General features: G+C 45.3%; 1 protein-coding gene across 6 annotated transcripts; it reads right to left on the bottom strand.

Moving 5' to 3' along the window:
- Positions 1–4,281: 4,281 nt before the first annotated feature.
- LOC129599068 (uncharacterized) lies at positions 4,282–7,748 on the bottom strand. Of its 6 annotated transcripts, XR_008691871.1 has the most exons (4): positions 6,991–7,748; positions 5,404–6,414; positions 4,723–4,758; positions 4,282–4,533 (listed from the first exon to the last, which is right to left on the bottom strand). XR_008691871.1 is itself a non-coding variant. In XM_055497204.1 (2 exons), the coding sequence occupies exons 1-2, from the start codon at positions 7,588–7,590 to the stop codon at positions 5,614–5,616; spliced, it is 1,401 nt and encodes a 466-aa protein (XP_055353179.1). In that variant the 5' UTR covers positions 7,591–7,748; the 3' UTR covers positions 4,282–5,613. The 6 variants fall into 6 exon arrangements, 1 of the variants encoding a protein (XP_055353179.1); XR_008691868.1 differs by having other exon boundaries at positions 4,282–4,549; positions 4,723–6,414; XR_008691867.1 differs by having other exon boundaries at positions 4,723–6,414.
- Between the last annotated feature and the right edge of the window lie 9,576 nt (positions 7,749–17,324).

Raw genomic sequence — 17,324 nt, 5'->3', positions numbered from 1 at the left:
CCAAAGAGCTCGACTTCGCAACCGGGGCCACAAAGACCCTTAGTGTTGTAGGTCAGCACAACTGCATGATGAAGCGCCAGTCACCCGGCCAACAGATGCCGGAGGAAATTCTTACCTTGCAGGACTTGGCGGCCTAGAAGCAAGTTATTCGGATTAACCGACCTCAACAGTAGCTCGGATCCGACCCGGAGTTCATGTCAGGAACCACAGAAGGAACGGAGTTGTGCTGCCGAACATCCCTCTGCCAGTGCGAACTGACCGTGGGATGTCCTGACACCAAGGACCCGGCCAACTGTAGCCGAACGCACAGAACTCCTAGAATAAAGTTGACAACCACCAGATGGAGGTCGGAAGTAAGCGACAACAGCTCGGAAAACCAACCAGAAGTACGAAATCGACCTCTCAGTGGAAGAACTTACATTCCCGGCGGATAGACACAAAGTTTATCCGACCTGGGGAAGTCGGAAAATAACTGACCTTCGAACTCGGACATGGATATCCGACCTCAAGCCGAGGTCGGAACCGACTGCATAGAAGTCGGGAGGGTACGACAACAAGTCGGCAAAGGCATTTAGAAGTCGAGAATCGACCTCCTAACGGAAAAATCCGACCTTCGAACGGATGAAGACTCAGTTCATCCGACCTCCCGAAGTCGACCATAGATCAAGAGATGTCGGAAGTCGGCAATTTAGTCAACATGACGGAAGAAGAACGATAGATATCTGCAGTGGACGAACTCGACTTGAAGGAACTTGTTTAGCCCCACATGGGCATGTCATTGCAGGTTAACCCTAGTCGACCACTGACGGATCGGATAACCGACCTCGACAGAAGGTCGGATAACAACGGAACAGATTGGATGGAAGTCGACCTGGACACTTCCATCGTCGAAACCCATCAAAATTCCGACCGGACCTTCGAGCCAGTTCGACTCGGATAACCCTTAACCAGGCTCGTGGTAGCAGATTGAACGGTTGTAACCGACCACTTTATGAACGGAACTGCTGTACATGACGACCACAAAGGCCGCATGACTTACACACAGCTCTTTCCGACCTGGACTTCAGTAATTCGGAACATAGCCGAATTTCTCCAGCCGCCGGTCGACTTACCGGTAGGCCGACCTTGGTCAAACCAACCTCGGCCCTATTCCCCATTCAGAGAGGATGCTTCGGCATTTGCAATTGCAACAGTGCCTCTCTATCCCGAACGGACGGATACGAGTCGGAAGTAAGTGTTTAACCGTGCTTATCCGACCTCGGTGAATTTAACCGGTTACGACGGGTAACCCGGGAACCGATGCCCCGGACTCAACTTACCGGATGAAAGTGGACAGGAGACCCCGTGGAGACTCAACTGCCCCGTGGACGTCATCCTAGTCGGAATAGGACCCCCGGACAGATTTTTTGCATTTTTTTTAGCATTTTTCCTAACAAACGGAATTGTATTTTTCTAGTTCGATCTCTTTAACAGATCTGTTTTTGTAACCCCTTTTGCTCACTGGAATTGTGATTAAACTTTACTTCATACTTTCTTTCGCGCTGTATACAACCATTACACTTTTCTTTCACATTGTTCTCCGTTGCCAACAGAAGCAAGAAGCCAGCCAACAGAAGCAACACCGGTCCAACGAAACGCCCGGCTTCCGGATTTTTCGGCCGTGAGTGGCTTCCCACTCATGGGTTCGGAAGTGAAGAAGGGACGGTCGACCAGACACCGGACTCCCACTGCTAGAGGACGCGTACCAGCGACCCCACATTGGGTCCGACTGGAGAGTTGTGCGGTACTGGTGCGGTACCGAGTCGGAGCATCCTTCGCAGGAGCTCGGATTCCCGCCCAGAGGCATGTCAGAGGCACATGACTGCGCCTGGTGCATACGGCCCACCATGGTCGTATTAGCACTCATGCTTGCCATATCGCCTCTCTCGCTGTACGTACGTGCTGCTGACCTGCACTCATCCGCTGAAGCGGATATATGCGGCACACACTGAGCATACTTGCTCTCTCGTCCCTCTCTCGCTGTATGACTCAGCGCACGCTCGCGTTGGATTGAGTCCAGTCTGCGCATCATCACACAGCTGATGGCACACAGCACGTGCTTGCCGCCAGTTGCTTCTTTCACGCCTTGACGAACGCTCAAGAGCTCTTCTAGCATTCACTTGCTTGTTTAGCCATCAGTGCTTTTGTTCTTGCATTCCCTGCTATTACGCAGCATTGTTCCTTTATTTGTACAATAAAGCATCACTCGTGATCTCCTCGCGCTTGCCTGTTACATTGTTCACTAGTGTGCCCGCGCATAAAATTTTTGTTATGTTGAGGGCTGATGCCTATTAAAGCGATAAACAAGGAAAGCTGACACTACAAATAAAGGCAAAAGTACTCGTCAGCCCTGGGAAAAGGTCTCAAACTGACAGTAATGCAGTAAAAGCATTTGCTCACTCAAATTCACCCAGCATTGCTCTCCTGGCTTCCGGTCGATGAAAAGTATCCCATGCGCAGACGGTAGATAGTGGTCAGTGATGACTGTGGTAATAATGTCACGGTTTACGGAGCAACAACAAGCATATAGCGTTCAGTGCACGCCTCCAGCTGACTCTTCTTATAGCTTATTTTTGAGGTTCCGCAGTTTCTTTGAAGTACACTGAAAACGGGGCTGAACCACGGGTCGAAATCGTTATCTCCGTCGGAAAATACCTTTCTCATTCGCCGCCGGCAGCCCATTGCAATACGACCTGCCGATTCTGATGTTAATTTCTGAGGATCACCCTGTTCGGTACGAGATCCCGCAGCTGCCTCTCCAGATTCGTTTGCGACCGGAAGCGGAAGACGTGACACTGAACCCGAATCTGGAGCTGGTTATCCGCGATGCGGCACTGTTTCAGCATCAATCTGCCACCTAACGTTAGCTCCCACTCCCAGGCCAGGGAGGTCACGCGTTTTACGATTTGGTCGACAGGACTGCACTCTATTTGGAAACTGCAGCGGTAGAAGACCAGCAGGAGGCGACGGGCTTTCACAAGAGGGGCGCTCAACGCGGCCAGTTCACGACCGTTGCATAAATTCAGCTCCGAGATAATCACCAACTTGGTGCGACGGTTGAGACATTTCAGCAGACCAGAAACCTCCCAAAATGTGTTCTTGATGGTGACGTGCCAGTCGGCGTCATAACAGCCGTTGCAGCCGGCCAGGCGCACATCGGGGAAGTTGGCCCCCGTGGTGAGAAGGGTGTTCCACAGGGGACCGACACGCCGACAGGGAAAGCGCTCGATGGAATCCAGCGAATGGAAGACCTCTTCCAACAACTCAGCGGGCAACGGCATGCCTGTTTGATGACTGCTGTCAGATTCCGGCGTTTTGCTAGGCGTATTTACCGACCAGCGGCGCCACATCTACCAACAGGACTGTAATCTACTGTAGCCACAGTGCTTCTCGCGTCTTGCATCGTTGCAATCATCGCATCGCATCGTCTCGCTCGTTGCGTTGCAATCTTTGGCCTGCATAAACCAAAGTGTTAATCGTCAGCAGAATCTCGGAAGCTATGGTCACGTTTCGGTGGCAAATCGATTGTATTAAAGCGGATGAATGCTGTCTAAGCGGATCACGATGTGTGACTATCTGTTCTGACCAGCTTGCCACGAGCGTAGCATGAATAGACACATTATCGGAAGCTGCCCAATCTATTTCTACCAACCTAATTTTGTTTCTTCCTCCGTTTTTACGGGACGATGTTCTAATAACTTATGCCTGCGGTCTGGCCGCACAGTACAGTGGTGTTTCTCGATTCTGGTTACCGTAATCATAGCTGCTTCGTGACCTCGCATCCCTTTCCAACCTGAGCAGTCGCTTGCTCCCTGGAAGCGCTGCATAAGCAATTCCAGTTGAGATACTTTAAGAGCATCATTTTAATATCGTGTCAGGGCGGGCTTGTGGCTGAGCTTTGATGATTTCCTGTTCTCTGTTTTTTGGGGATTTCCACGCCACATTTCGATGATGTTTTGATGAATCTCTAGCACAGTTGCACTGACTGCAGATCCCGCTTGTGTCAGTTGTGTGGATTTTAATGTTGTGGCAACATCGCCAACAAAGTCGATGTTTACGGCGTTCCAACTGTACACGTCGTTTGCTCTGGGAGATGACAATGATATACCGTGGCGAGGCTTTCGAAAAATTCTCTGCTTGCAGGATCGAAAAAAATCAGATAAAATTATTCCCAAGCCGACCAGCGCATGAGGGTTCTCGCAGAAAATTTATCTATGCAATTCGAAAATCAGAAACGCCAACTGAGAAACTTAAACAAATTACAATTCACATTTCACAGCAGTGCACTTGCAAATTTCCTTGTAGAGCACATTTTTCTGTACATTTTCGTGAAAATCCTGGGATTTTCGTTAGAATCCCATTATTCAAGAATCGTCAGGGAGCAATGTGAATATGCACAGTTATTAAGTTACAGACGCTGAAAACAACAAAGTGCAAGTGCGATTCGTACAGAAATTACGCTACATCATCGAGGTCACTGATTCCGCTTTCAAGCTACAACGTCATCAATCTATGGCATTAGTGAGTCGGCGAAGTCCGCCTGGACAGGCGACCGGGCGCCGTAAAACGCATTTAATCAAGGGAGCAGACAGAAATTCGTTAGACACACGCTCTGTCTAACTCTGTACTCTTGATTAAAAGCGGTGCCCGTTTTACGGTTTACGGCGGACTTCGCCGACTCACTATTAAATTGCGCTGGCAGCAGTCTCGATGTTGATACTACGGGGCAGCGTACGTCTAAATTTATGGATGGCAAAAACTTGGCGAAGTCGACTTGAAAACTTGAGTTATTGCGAAAAACTTGGGGAAGAGAAGTCAAGTTAAATTCTTAGAACTTATCCTTTCAAACCAAGTTACTACTCAAGTCGACTTGGAAAGGGAAACCGAGTCCCCAAATTCATTTTCCAGTCGACTTGAAAGACTTTTACAATAATTAGAAAATATTCAAAGCGGTTTAAGCAAAAGGACCAGTTTAAACATTTTTCCGTTTAAATTACTAGCGCTTAGTGCTGTTTTCTCCACGACTGTCTTATCTTTTTGCCCTACTACGCGCACCTCTCCCGGCAATTACGTTGACATCTGTAGTCTATGGATGCTGGTAGCGCGCACCAAGTTAAAAAAGTATGACCGGCTGTCAGCTATCGAAAAAACGCAGTACTATTAGCACGCATAGTAAAGAAAAATTTAAGTCGACTCCAAGTTATTAACTTGGTTTGGACTTTCAAGCTAAGTATTGCAAGCTGACTTGGGTTTCTAAGCATTTTTAAAAAAATTTACTTGTCGAAAAAACCGATCAAAAGTCAAGTGAAGTGGAAAACAAGTTTTTGCCATCCCTACGTCTAATCCGCCCAGTGCCTCCAGTACCCTCCGGGAAACGGATCCTCAGCCGACTGCATCGAGAACGGCGCTCAAGACTACCGTCGTGATGGTCGTCAGCTGGCTGAAATCCACCTCGACGAGATCGGCCATCGTCCACTCCCGATCGCGGTAATGCGTGGTCTCGCGCGGATCCACCCTCTGGTCATAATTAAGCACCTACACGCATAAGCTAGTTGACTAATTTCACTGCCAATATTAGCAGAACACCACAAAACCACTTCCCTCGACAATGCGCTCGTCGATATCCGCCGTGTGTTTATGAGCGATGTAATCCGCAAACGATGCTGACAGCGCCGGCCGATCCAGCGGCTTCTTGAGGAGCAGATTGCGTTCGAACAGATCCCACATCTTCTCTTCCAACTCCTCCCTGACCAGTTTCCCATACAAGAACTGTTCCGTTACAACGGCCTGTATGTGGTATCCATGCACGCGGCACTGCTTCCAGCGGATTCTCTGGTACACCGCCAAGTCCATAACCATATCCGTCATGCGCATGACGACCTCTTCCATGTAGTCACCGTCATCGGCGATGTCGCACTGGTAGCAGACCAGCGTCGGCACGTTGGGCGATTTTCCGAGCTTGTTAATAAGTGTCTGCAAATCCCCCAGGATGTCATTCCAGCCCACCTCCTTCAGGATGATGATCTTGGTGGCGTGGTTGGGGAATTTCAGCAGACACGCCAGCAGCCAGTACATTTCATCTGTGTGCTCCTCGTAGTACCGGCCTGAGACGTGCACGTCGGGGAAGTAGGCGTCCGTGGTGAGAACCGTGTTCCACAACTGACAGACTCGCCGACAGCGGACGCGCCCGACAGAGTCCAACGACTGAAAGACCTCCACCAGCAGCTCAACGGGCAACGGCAGATGTATGCCGCCAACAGGACGCTTCCAATTTTTCTGATCGATACCCTTCCTGTTTTGACGGAGTGTTCGTTGCGCTGCCCAAGACAAGCAACCACTCTCCACGTCGATTCGCGCCTCGTGGTAGGCAGCTTCCTGCGACAAGGATATTCATTTTTTATTCGTTAATTTTTTTTGTTGAAATTAACCCCAGAATTATTGATTTCTAGAAAATGGATACCTTTTCTATCCTTTGATTACTGCAACGCTGGAAGTTTACGCCCTGGTATTTAGCGAATTTGTACATACATGTTATGGGTCGGAAAATTCGGGATTTAACGGGAGAAGCGTGTTCCACTGCTTTTTTAAAGCAACTGATTTGACTTTTGAGTACTGTACCTTTTACCCAAAGAAAACAAAAGCTCTTTTTAACTATTTAAGTATAAACTGTATACATATTCAGATATTGATTACCGTAATCAAAATCCATTTCAATGAAATGATTTCACACTTTTATTTTTTCGTTTTCTGCCTTCGGAGATATGTGGGGTTCAATAGGGTTAATTAATCGTTAAAGTTAATCTATCTAAAATCTTCTGTATATTTAGAGGTTAATGAAGTTATGTAATTATTATTTAAATGTACAGAAAAGTTTAAGTAATTGAAATTTCACTAGAATGTAATAGGGTTGTAGACGGTTTATTTCTTTCAATTGCATCCTTTGATCCTTACCACTTGCTCAACTGTCAGAGGAACCGCGGCTCGACACTGCAGATAGAGAAGCGCCTGGCTGAGCAGCGCGGTGCAGAAGATATTACGGCGTTGGTTCAGATCGCACTGCAACACCTCCCTGAGGCGCTGCGACCCCTCGGACCAGAAGGCGGGGGGAAGTGGGCACGAGCGGACGACAAAATCCTCCTTCATCACGAGATGCTGGCACAACTCCGCGTCCGTGGGCAGCGGACGCACCTGGCCGGGCAGTACCAGCTCGTTAACAGTGCCGTCGGCCAGCTGCACTTCCACCCATACTGCGTCATCGTAGTGTTCCACCGCCAGGGGCAGGATCCGGCCCGGATACCAAATCCAGGCGCCGTCGGGACCACGGCGCAGCAGCACCTGCTCGTCTTCACCAGAACTCCAGAACAGCTTGTACTGGCTGCAGCGGAAGATACGACCGTATTCGATGAACTGCGAGCGCTGCGCGGGACACTGGAAATTTATCATCAGGCCGCCTTCCACCACGTTGATCACATGCCCGTGTTGCAGCTGGCCGTCGTTTACCAGGACGTCCACGGCGTTCCACGCGGATTTGTCGTTCGCGTACAACAGCATGGCGCAGTTCAAAAGCGCGCTCCAATGGATCCCAGATTTGTTGTGGGATTTACGATCACTGCTAGACAGCAAACGATAAGGGAGACGGATACAGAGATGGTTGAACCCCGCAGAATATCATGCAAATAAATCTGTCCAAAGAATTTTTGTTCGTCGCATTCTCTGATTCTCAGTCACTCAGTAATCAGTATAACTGGCAAGTTGGCAACCTACTACAGACACAGTACGTGTTCATTCCTGCATCAGGACGTTGGAACGTAACATCCCCCATTGGGCGGCATACATTTTCTCAGCACCTGGCGATTCTTTTTATACTTACATGTAATTTTTATTCCTGATCTTCTGTTGTCTTTTTTTCGAAATAATTTTTCTTCAATAGAAGTACATAATTTTCGAACACAGTCTTAAGAAAACTTCACTTATCACTCAGCATCGGTTTGTCCGTACCGCGGTGCCGGATGGTATTCCCATTGTCGACGCATATGCCAACGACCAAGATGAGTGTTAAAAAAGCCCGGTTCGGCATTCTCAACACGGGCACGTGAAAGTGAACAGGCAACGTGTTAGTCCTTTCTACTTGATTTAAAACCTAGCCGCAGCAGTGCTGCAACGGCTGCTAATGGGACATATGCGAAGTACAGCGGATCAGTACAGAGCGGTATGGTGCATTGTTGGTCGGCGAACGTGGATGGGTGGCTTCGTTATTCGTGCAAATTGTATTCTGTTGCCAAACGAGCTTGCCCAATGAATTATGCATGTGCAGATTGTAGCGGCGATGTCGTTAATTACCTGTAGGACAACCTTACAGCGCTACGTGAATCGTAAATGCCATGATACGGTATGCCGGCTTAATCAAATCATGCCGCTAACAATCTTGCACTGTGACAGCCGACCTGCCCGCCATTTCGGTTCCCGATCTTCTCCACTAGCTTCTTAATACCGTCGCTCCATGGGACACCATAATTCTCGAAATTTAATATTGTTTTGCGGCTTCAACAGCGTGTGACTAATTTGCCGGTTTACTCTGCAGTCGTCAGTGAGTACGGCGTTCCGACTTCACCGTTTAAATGGGAGCGCCTAGTGCCTCTCATTGCGGTATTAGGTCCAGATTTCGTGGTAGATAGTCCATTCTTAGTGACCATCTGGAACGAGATCGCCAATGTTCCTCTTCTTTTTGCACGCGTCGTGGATCCAGCTCCATCCGTGCATTAGGTTGCAGGCAATAAAATGCAGTTTTCAGTCTGAATTTAGGACAAACACCTCTGCTCGTCGTGTAGAATAACAATCACATTTTTCATCCGATACCGCAGTAACTTATCCGATACTTATGTTATCGTTGCAATATCGTACGAGTGGCGTGTACTAGTACTACATGAATTGGATGTAATCATGTAAAGGATGTATTACACGACTGGATGGATCTTTGGTTTGGAAGTTTTCATGACGTAGTATTGCAAGTACTTAGTAAGTACTGGATATTTCTAGAGTGATTGCATTGTCGCAAACGTATGCGCTGGTCTTTCCCTACGAGTATCATTTGTATCGGCCGTTATGACTTACCGGCACTCTCTTAAAGAGGTTCAGCCTCTTCCAGTTCCAGAAGAACTGGAAACCTGACCGCTGCCGCATAACAGGAGAGTCTATTGTAGTGGATCATTGGTCAGGTTTTCGATTCTTCTCTACCTATGTGCTTCAATTGAGGCGGCGAGCCCCTGTAAACCCAAGGATGAGGAGGAGTCTACCCGACAAAAGGAGTGCTATTAGCACTCCTGATAGTATTGGCGTTATTAGCGCTCCTGCTGTCAGGTACGCCAGCTATTTACAAGACGCATGTCCGGGCAAGTGCGAGCGCATCCGGTAGCGTTGCACATCTGGCCGAAGACAGTAAACGCCGTAAATATTCCTACGTGGAAAGGATGGGTTACCTGTTTCTCCCCTTGGCAGTCGAAACCTTCGGCATATTTGGATCTGCTTTTATGGAGCTTATTCGTTTCGCTGGCAGAAAGATTCGCGACGTGACAGGGGAACCTCGTTCTACTGCATTTTTGAAGCAGAGATTTAGTCTAGCTTTAGTGAAAGGAAATGCTGCTGCTGTTTTGGGCACCTGGAATATGCGTCCTACTCTAGGATTTTTGACGGCGATAACGATTTTGGCTGCTTTTTTAACGTTTAAATTTGAATCATTTTAAGTAGTATTACGCGAATGCACTTTTTGTAACATTGATGGCCTTTGCCCAATAAAAGAGAAACAGATACTGGTTCTTCGAGATTTAAATTTAGGCGAATGTCGCCGTCTAACCAGCCTGATCCAACAGATCCTGAGCGGTCTTCGTGTACCGTGGCTGGCGTTGTACGACTACGACCGCTATTTCTCTGTTATGTTTTGTTGTACCGATGGGATTGCCAACCACTTGGCTTGGCCGCGATATAAAGCAATCGGGCTGAAGCACTGCTGAGTCGCCGATACCGACGTCGGAGCCCTGATTCCGCAGTGCGATTTCCTGGCCATGGTCCCACCGAGGCGGGATATGGAGATACAGCTGCGGGATCTCAGTTAGGGATTTAATAATACACACTTCCCTCACTCCCCCAGTGGGCTGTGGTAGAGGCCCAGCATTTTTATGAAGTAGCTACGTATACGGATATGTAATCTTATATCAGTAACCTTATGACACATGAAGAGTAGCGCGACGTCGACGTGCTATTTTCCGAAAATGACGCTTGAGTTGCTATGTTCTTGCGGTTTTGGAGTTTCGCTCTAATAACGATAGAAAAGCAACGATTATTTTGGACCGCTTGTTTTATAATTGAATAAGCTAACGGCAAAATAGCTAGCGACTATTTTTACGCAGTGTGCGGCAAAATAGCCACTTCGATTAAGTAAATACACAGATCCATGAAGGTTCACGCAAAATGAACCGGCTATTGATGTTATAGTGTTAGTGCAGGTTTTTTGTCAAAAATACAGAAAAACCTAAGGCATACTCGAATTTCCAGTAGGAAAGCCATGAATTTTTATTATTTAGAGGTTTTTTTTGGGGCGCCTTTACATCACGATGACCACCGTGACAAAGCGTATAGTACTCATCTAATTTTCGTTTAGCCACGACAAACTAAAATAACATCGACCGCTACAGATAAAACAATTTCTTTAAAACAATGGTAGTATAAGTACTATCGGTTACCAAAGATAAGATTGTTCTAAATTTACACGCGTAATATGTGCCCTGGTTAGGTGGGCAACAAAAGAAGAGGCAACATGATGTCTTTCCTGGTACAGTTGTGCTTCATGTGAATGCCTTCGCGCAGTGTTCCGAGTAACCCTGTACAACGAGTTTAACAGCCTGTGTAAGGTGGTTTTGTTAAGGATCTAAAAATTAGGATTGCAGGATAAAAATTCGTTTCTTTAATTCCGTTGTCCAAGCGTTACTTGATGGCATATGATTACGATAACAAAAAATTAATTGACAACGACCAGATCACTGTGTGACCCGATGGCAGATTAAATTTAAATGGAACACTTTGCCAAAGCGAATGCGTATGCCATAGGCAGGCTAGGAAGAGCTTGGCCCTTATGGTAAGGTATTCTGATCAGATAGCCAGAATATATGAACAGCTTAGAAAACGTTAATTTTACCCGTTTTAAACTTTTAATACAAAGCTCTAGCATCATCCCCTGTGGCGCACAAAACAGTTTTTCTGAAATGGAAAGAGTCGGTGTGACAAAAGTGCTACAGTATAAATTTCATGGGTAGCAGAAGAGGCTACCAAAAAAGCAGAACTGATCAGACAGGCACTCAGCACCCATACTGTAATCTCGAATGTACAAATAAATTAATGAGATAATAATAATAAGTGGTTTAATGTCCTTAGCTACGAGACGTCGCCTCCTTTTAGGCTAGGACAGGGAATCATGAAGAAGAAATAACAAAAAAAAACATGACATTGGGAAAGGAAACAATAGTTAAATTACCAGAACAAGATTGTATTTGCAGTTACATTCACAAGTTGTCATCGGCAGTTTTGCGACAGTAATTTTACATTAGGGATACGTTTCCGGTTTCTCAAGAAAGCTAAACTTTAGGGACAAACAAAGGATGATTTTTGATCGAAGGAAGGTTTATCAAATCAATTCGATCTAGTGCACTGTGGAAAGTGCCAACAGACAGATAGGCTTCAACGGGAAGGAAAATCTCGTTCCAGATAGCAGTTAGCTGATCCAGGTGCGATCCATGGACGGCAGTCACTGTTGTGCCACATATCGTCGTTGGAGCCGGCGCAATCGGGAATGGATGTTGATTTAGGCGACCACATTGCCGAGTGTTACCTGCAATAGATTCAAAGCGCAGCAGCCGAACTATTCAGACTTACGATACAAAGGTCACCTAATGGCACTTTGCAGAATTTTAACTTGTAAATAAACATCAGCGCTTTTTTGATGCGTCGAAGTTTTAGACTGTCCCATTTCAGCTCTTTCAAACGGTTTTCATACTGCAAAGGGTCGCTACCGAGGCGCAAAGTTTTTACAAATCTACACTGACATTTTTCGATGATTTCGCTAGATTTTTTAAGCACTGGATGTACGCAAGATGCACAATAATCAACAGCTGATAAAACCAAAGATTCAAACAATTTCATTCTTGCACCAGAGTGCAGGTACTTAAATAACCGATTTATGCAGCCTAACCGTCTGGTACATTTCAACAAAAGTTTTTCACTGTTTTCCTTCCAACTCAGTTTCCGGTCGACTTGAACGCCTAGATACTTAACGACATCGTTAGTTGGTATGTCACTACCATTAATACGGTACTTGTTACAACTTTGTATACTCCGCCTGGCAGAAAAACAAACATGAACAGATTTTTCGGCGTTAAGCGCTAAACAGTTTCCAGCAAGCCAATCGTTAACGCACAAAATATCTTCCTGAAGCAACACATGATCATTATCTTTAACAATAGGACGAAGAATTACAATATCGTCAGCAAACACATACACTTTACTACCGTTTCTCAAAACGGATAAAATAAAGTTAAGTACGCAAATGAACAGGAGAGGGCCGAGAACAGACCCTTGAGGAACACCACTAATAACAGGCAGCGAGTCGGACAACGCATCTTCAACGTAGACACGTTGAATACGTCCTTTTAGGTAATCGGAAATCAAATGTACAATCTGGCTAGGTATATTCAGATTAATTAGAGCATTAATGATCGATACATGTGACAGCTTATCGAACGCTTTTGAACAGTCTAGAAACACTGCATCGACTTCAAAACCATTCAAAATAAAATCCGATATTTCTTTTGTAAAAATGAATAACTGAAGCTCAGTAGACATTTTCCTACGGTACGCAAACTGATGATCTGACAGCGCATTGTTACCATGCAGAAATCCACGGATCAAGTCATCTAAACAACGTTCAAAAATCTTAGACACAGGATGGAGCATTGATATCGGCCGGTAGCTGACCGGTAGCCGAGGATCGCACGAAGATTTAAGGACGGGCGTTATGAATGATTCTTTCCAAACAGTTGGAAACTTTCCTTCATTTAGCGAAGCTTCGAAAATCATTTTGAGCGGTTTGGTGATCGAATTTCCCGCAGTGATCATTAACAAATTTGTAATCGTAAATTTTCCGCTAGACGTTTTAGGCGACAGTTTTGCTAACTGCTCAAGCACAAGCAGTTCAGTTATCTCCCACAAATCCACATTTTGACACAATAAGTCAGTACCGGCGTTTAAACAGTGCGTTTCACACATCGACTGTGCATTTTTGTACTGCATATTCAGAACGTTTGCTTTCTCAAGGTCGGTATCAGTGCTGCGTCCATCATGTAACTGCAAAGGCGGCATGTAGGCTCGGTCAGATGTTGACTTTACATATTTCCAAAACTTGACTGGATTATTTTTATATGAGTAAGCGACATCAGAAATTTTAGAAAATTCAAATTTCTTTACCAAACGTTCACATTTACTGGAAGCAAATTTCCATTTTAACTTAAGTGCGTCCTTCAACAATGTGCCAGACCGTCGATACACTCTAAAAGCACGATCGCGAGCTCTCATCAGCTTTTTTATATTAACGGGATATCTGACTGAACCTGGACGAACTACTATGCTGCGGTACTTAAAATAAAAATGAGCGGCTTCAAGAAAATTTTTTTCAAAAATTACTGCGCGATCGCTTGCATTTTTGTTCCGAAACATTACAACCCAGTCGGTATCATAGAGACGGTTTTGAAAGTTAAAGATATTGTTCTTATTAATTATCCATCGTTTAAACGTTCTGACTTTTCTTTTGAATGTTCTGGTAGTTAAGGTAAATTCAAAACCCGCGTGGTCATTTGTCAGAGAAGGGGGACTAATCGGTACTGCTGGCTCGAATGTACTCTTCCGGCTAATCAGACAAAGGTCGAGGCAGTTGGCTTTTCTGGTTGGAAAGTTGATAATCTGCATTAAGCTAAACTCTTTTAGCGCCGATAACAATTCACGACTAGCCCTATTTTTCCCAGTTTTTTACACCAATCAATGCCTGGAAGGTTAAAATCACCGATTATTACAACTTTTCTTAACATGTTTCGAGAAAGCTTATTTCGCAGATGTTCGATAAATTCGGGTACAACTTGCTGGCTTTCATCTGGTGGAGCGTATAAAACAATAAACAGCCGGTCTAGAAGTTTAGATTCGACAAAGAGAGCTTCAACATTAGAAAATTCGAGATCCGTTCTACGAACCGGTTTATAACATTCTCGAATAACAATTGCAACCCCGCCATGAGGGTCACCTACCCTGGGCTTGCGAAATACTGTATATGCACTAAAATCAGCAAAAAGCGTGTCCTTTTCATTAACAGGATGTTTTTCCCAAGTTTCAGTTATGGCGGTTATATCCGCTTCAGAACAAAAGTGTTTGACCTGATCAAGCTTATTGTTAATGCTGTTTGCGTTACAGTACCGGATCTTTACTGAATGAAACTTTTCGAACGGCGGATTGTTATTGTCGCTTGATTAACCGTACTGTTTACTGTCGAAAATTTTTGGTTTTCAGAAAATATTAGATCTGCTTCGTCCGTTGGAACGGTGTGACAGTTATTGTGGTCATCGTCGAATACTACTGAACTGGGAAAATTAAAATTTTCACAAGAAAAATTAATTAATTTTTGCGGTAACGTTGCACGTTTTTTACGGAACTGTTGTAGAACATTTTGGACTTAAACAATTTTTGGTACACGTTGCAGTATTCCCACGCAAACGCCGCATGAGGGTTTTTGTCATCAGACAAACCGGCACTTTTACAGTTCGCACATAGATACTTAAACGATGGGTCTGTTTCTGGACAATCAGCTGAAAGATGGTTTTTCGCACAATAAGCACACACTGAGTCTTTTTCACACTTCGCTGCTACATGATGAAATTCACAGCATTTCTTACACTGAGGCACATAAAAATGATCGCTGATAGAACAGGAGTGCCAACCTACCAACACAGATTTTTTAGAAATTAAAATATTACGCGTTTCGGCATCGACATCAATGACAACGGCATAGGTCAACGGGTTAGGACGGTTGCTGGTAAGCTTTTTTACAATCCTGATTTCGGTATCACCGCGTAAGTTTTTAAGTTTCAACTCATTCAGAAAGTCATTCTCTGACATAGCGACAGGCACTCTGCGAATTATCATACGGTGCTTACGGGCTTTCGGTTTTTCGACTTTAACTCCAAGCGCATCACTATGCTCATTGAATAGCGCTTCACCTTTAACTGCGTCTTCCATAGTTTTAAATTCAAGAACAACCGACTTACCAAACCCCGGTCGGACTTTGGTCACATTGGCACCTTGGGCTCCGGTAGGAATCGTTGTTGATAAAATCTTGCAAAAGTCAGTCATTTCCTGTGAGGTCTTCTGAGACGGAGTAGACACAGACGGGTCTTTCGGTTTGAGGACAAGTACGTTCTTGTTTGGTACATTCTTGGGATAAGGCGGTGCACCAGAGGTCACAGTGGCGTACGAAGGGCTCGACGAGACATATTTCGGAGTTCGGTGAAGGGATTCGATTTCCAGCAGCGCGGTTTTATGCAGTTGTTGTAGGGAATCGGTCAGTTCCAATATAGCACGGGCATCAGTCGTCAGAGCTACATAATCTGCGGCCTTTTTACACGTCAGAAAATTCGTAACAAATCGATTGATTTTGGCGATCGATTGGGAGAAATCCAACACTGGAATTTCGGAAGTAACGATCGAACTTTTACTGTTTTCCCCCATGATGGGGAAAACCAAAAGGTCACCACTTAGTTACACAGAAGAAATTCTACCCGGATATATTATTCTTCGCTAACAAGAAAGTTAGATCCGCACACGAGACGTTCAAGCGAAGAATGAGACGTTCAAGCGAAGAATGAGACGTTCAAGCGAAGAATGAGACGTTCAAGCGAAGAATGAGATGCTAAGTCAGCGCATGCGCACCATGACTGTATGAGAAAATTGCTCGGAACTCAGTCGGAAGCTATTACAGTAATAGCATGTCAAATGTCGAGCACACCGCGTCTAAACAGTAAATTGTTCAGCTTTACCTACTACTGCATGTAGTAATACGTAGAGAAGTAAGTATGGGCACCCAGAACACATGTTAAAAAATTTCTTAAAACCGTCGATTTCAAGAGCGAAAGTGTTACAGTTTTTTAAATTCTGAATGCTGACGCTTTTCATACCAGTTAAGCGCTTCTGTTCTACACTGAAGCGCAATATCACCGCATCTCGAGGTGGTCTATTTCAATTATTTTTGCATTTGAGCTGTCTTAGACACGGCGGTTGACTTGTTCTAAATCTATGAGCGGACTCTCGATAACACAGTTAGGTACCATATGATCCATAAGCTTACATTCCCTGTCAGTTCATGTTAAGTTCATTTCTCGCCTTATTGTTATTTAAACGACTACAGTGGAACCTCCGATCTTGAACACCCCCGAACCCTGAACAACCCCGAATCTTGAACACTTTTTTTCGTACGCGCAGCTCTCGTAAGCTATAACATTGGGGGGGACCTCTGAACCCTGAACACCTCCGAATCCTGAACCTTGAACACTTGACTGCGTACCGCAGTACGTTTTCTTAGTAAAAACGGACCTCTAACCGTGAACAGAGAGCGGCTACACTTGTGTGCGAAACAGCAAAAGCATCCGGAAAGCGGTGAACGTGTTCACGGATCTCATGTTATTGTATTAGCAAGTGTTGATCAACTGAAATATATTTAAGGACAGTATAATATATCCTTTTATTTATTGGTATACGCACTAATATAATATAAATTATCCCCCCCCCCAATGGAATTTTATGCGCCCCCCCAGGGGCAGTACTTCTGAACCCTGAACACCTCCGAACCTTGAACAAGAAACCCCGTACCGAGAGTGTTCAGGGTCGGGAGGTTCCACTGTACCTGTGTTCTCTTCACAAGTGTTGCAGGAGACAACGCCCCAGTCTAATCATCGCGGTCGGTGCTTTCTGACAGTTTTACCGCATCAAGAAACACCGAATTCGCGTTAGCATTAAGAAACAAATATTTAAAATAAGGACCACACAATGCATATTTACGCAAACGACGTGTACGCGTGGAACGCCGTGGACGCTTTCGTCGACGGCAAGCTGCAACACGGCAGCGTTATTAACGTGGTGGAGGGCGGTCTGATCATTGATTTCCACTGCTCCGCACAACGCTCGCAGTTTGTCGAATACAATCA

The sequence above is a fragment of the Paramacrobiotus metropolitanus genome, unplaced genomic scaffold (genome assembly GCF_019649055.1).
Source record: "Paramacrobiotus metropolitanus isolate TYO unplaced genomic scaffold, Prichtersi_v1.0 Parri_scaffold0000137, whole genome shotgun sequence".
Taxonomy (NCBI): Eukaryota; Metazoa; Tardigrada; class Eutardigrada; order Parachela; family Macrobiotidae; genus Paramacrobiotus; species Paramacrobiotus metropolitanus.
Note: the sequence above shows the minus strand (reverse complement) of the source record. Positions and strands in the feature narration are given on the sequence as shown.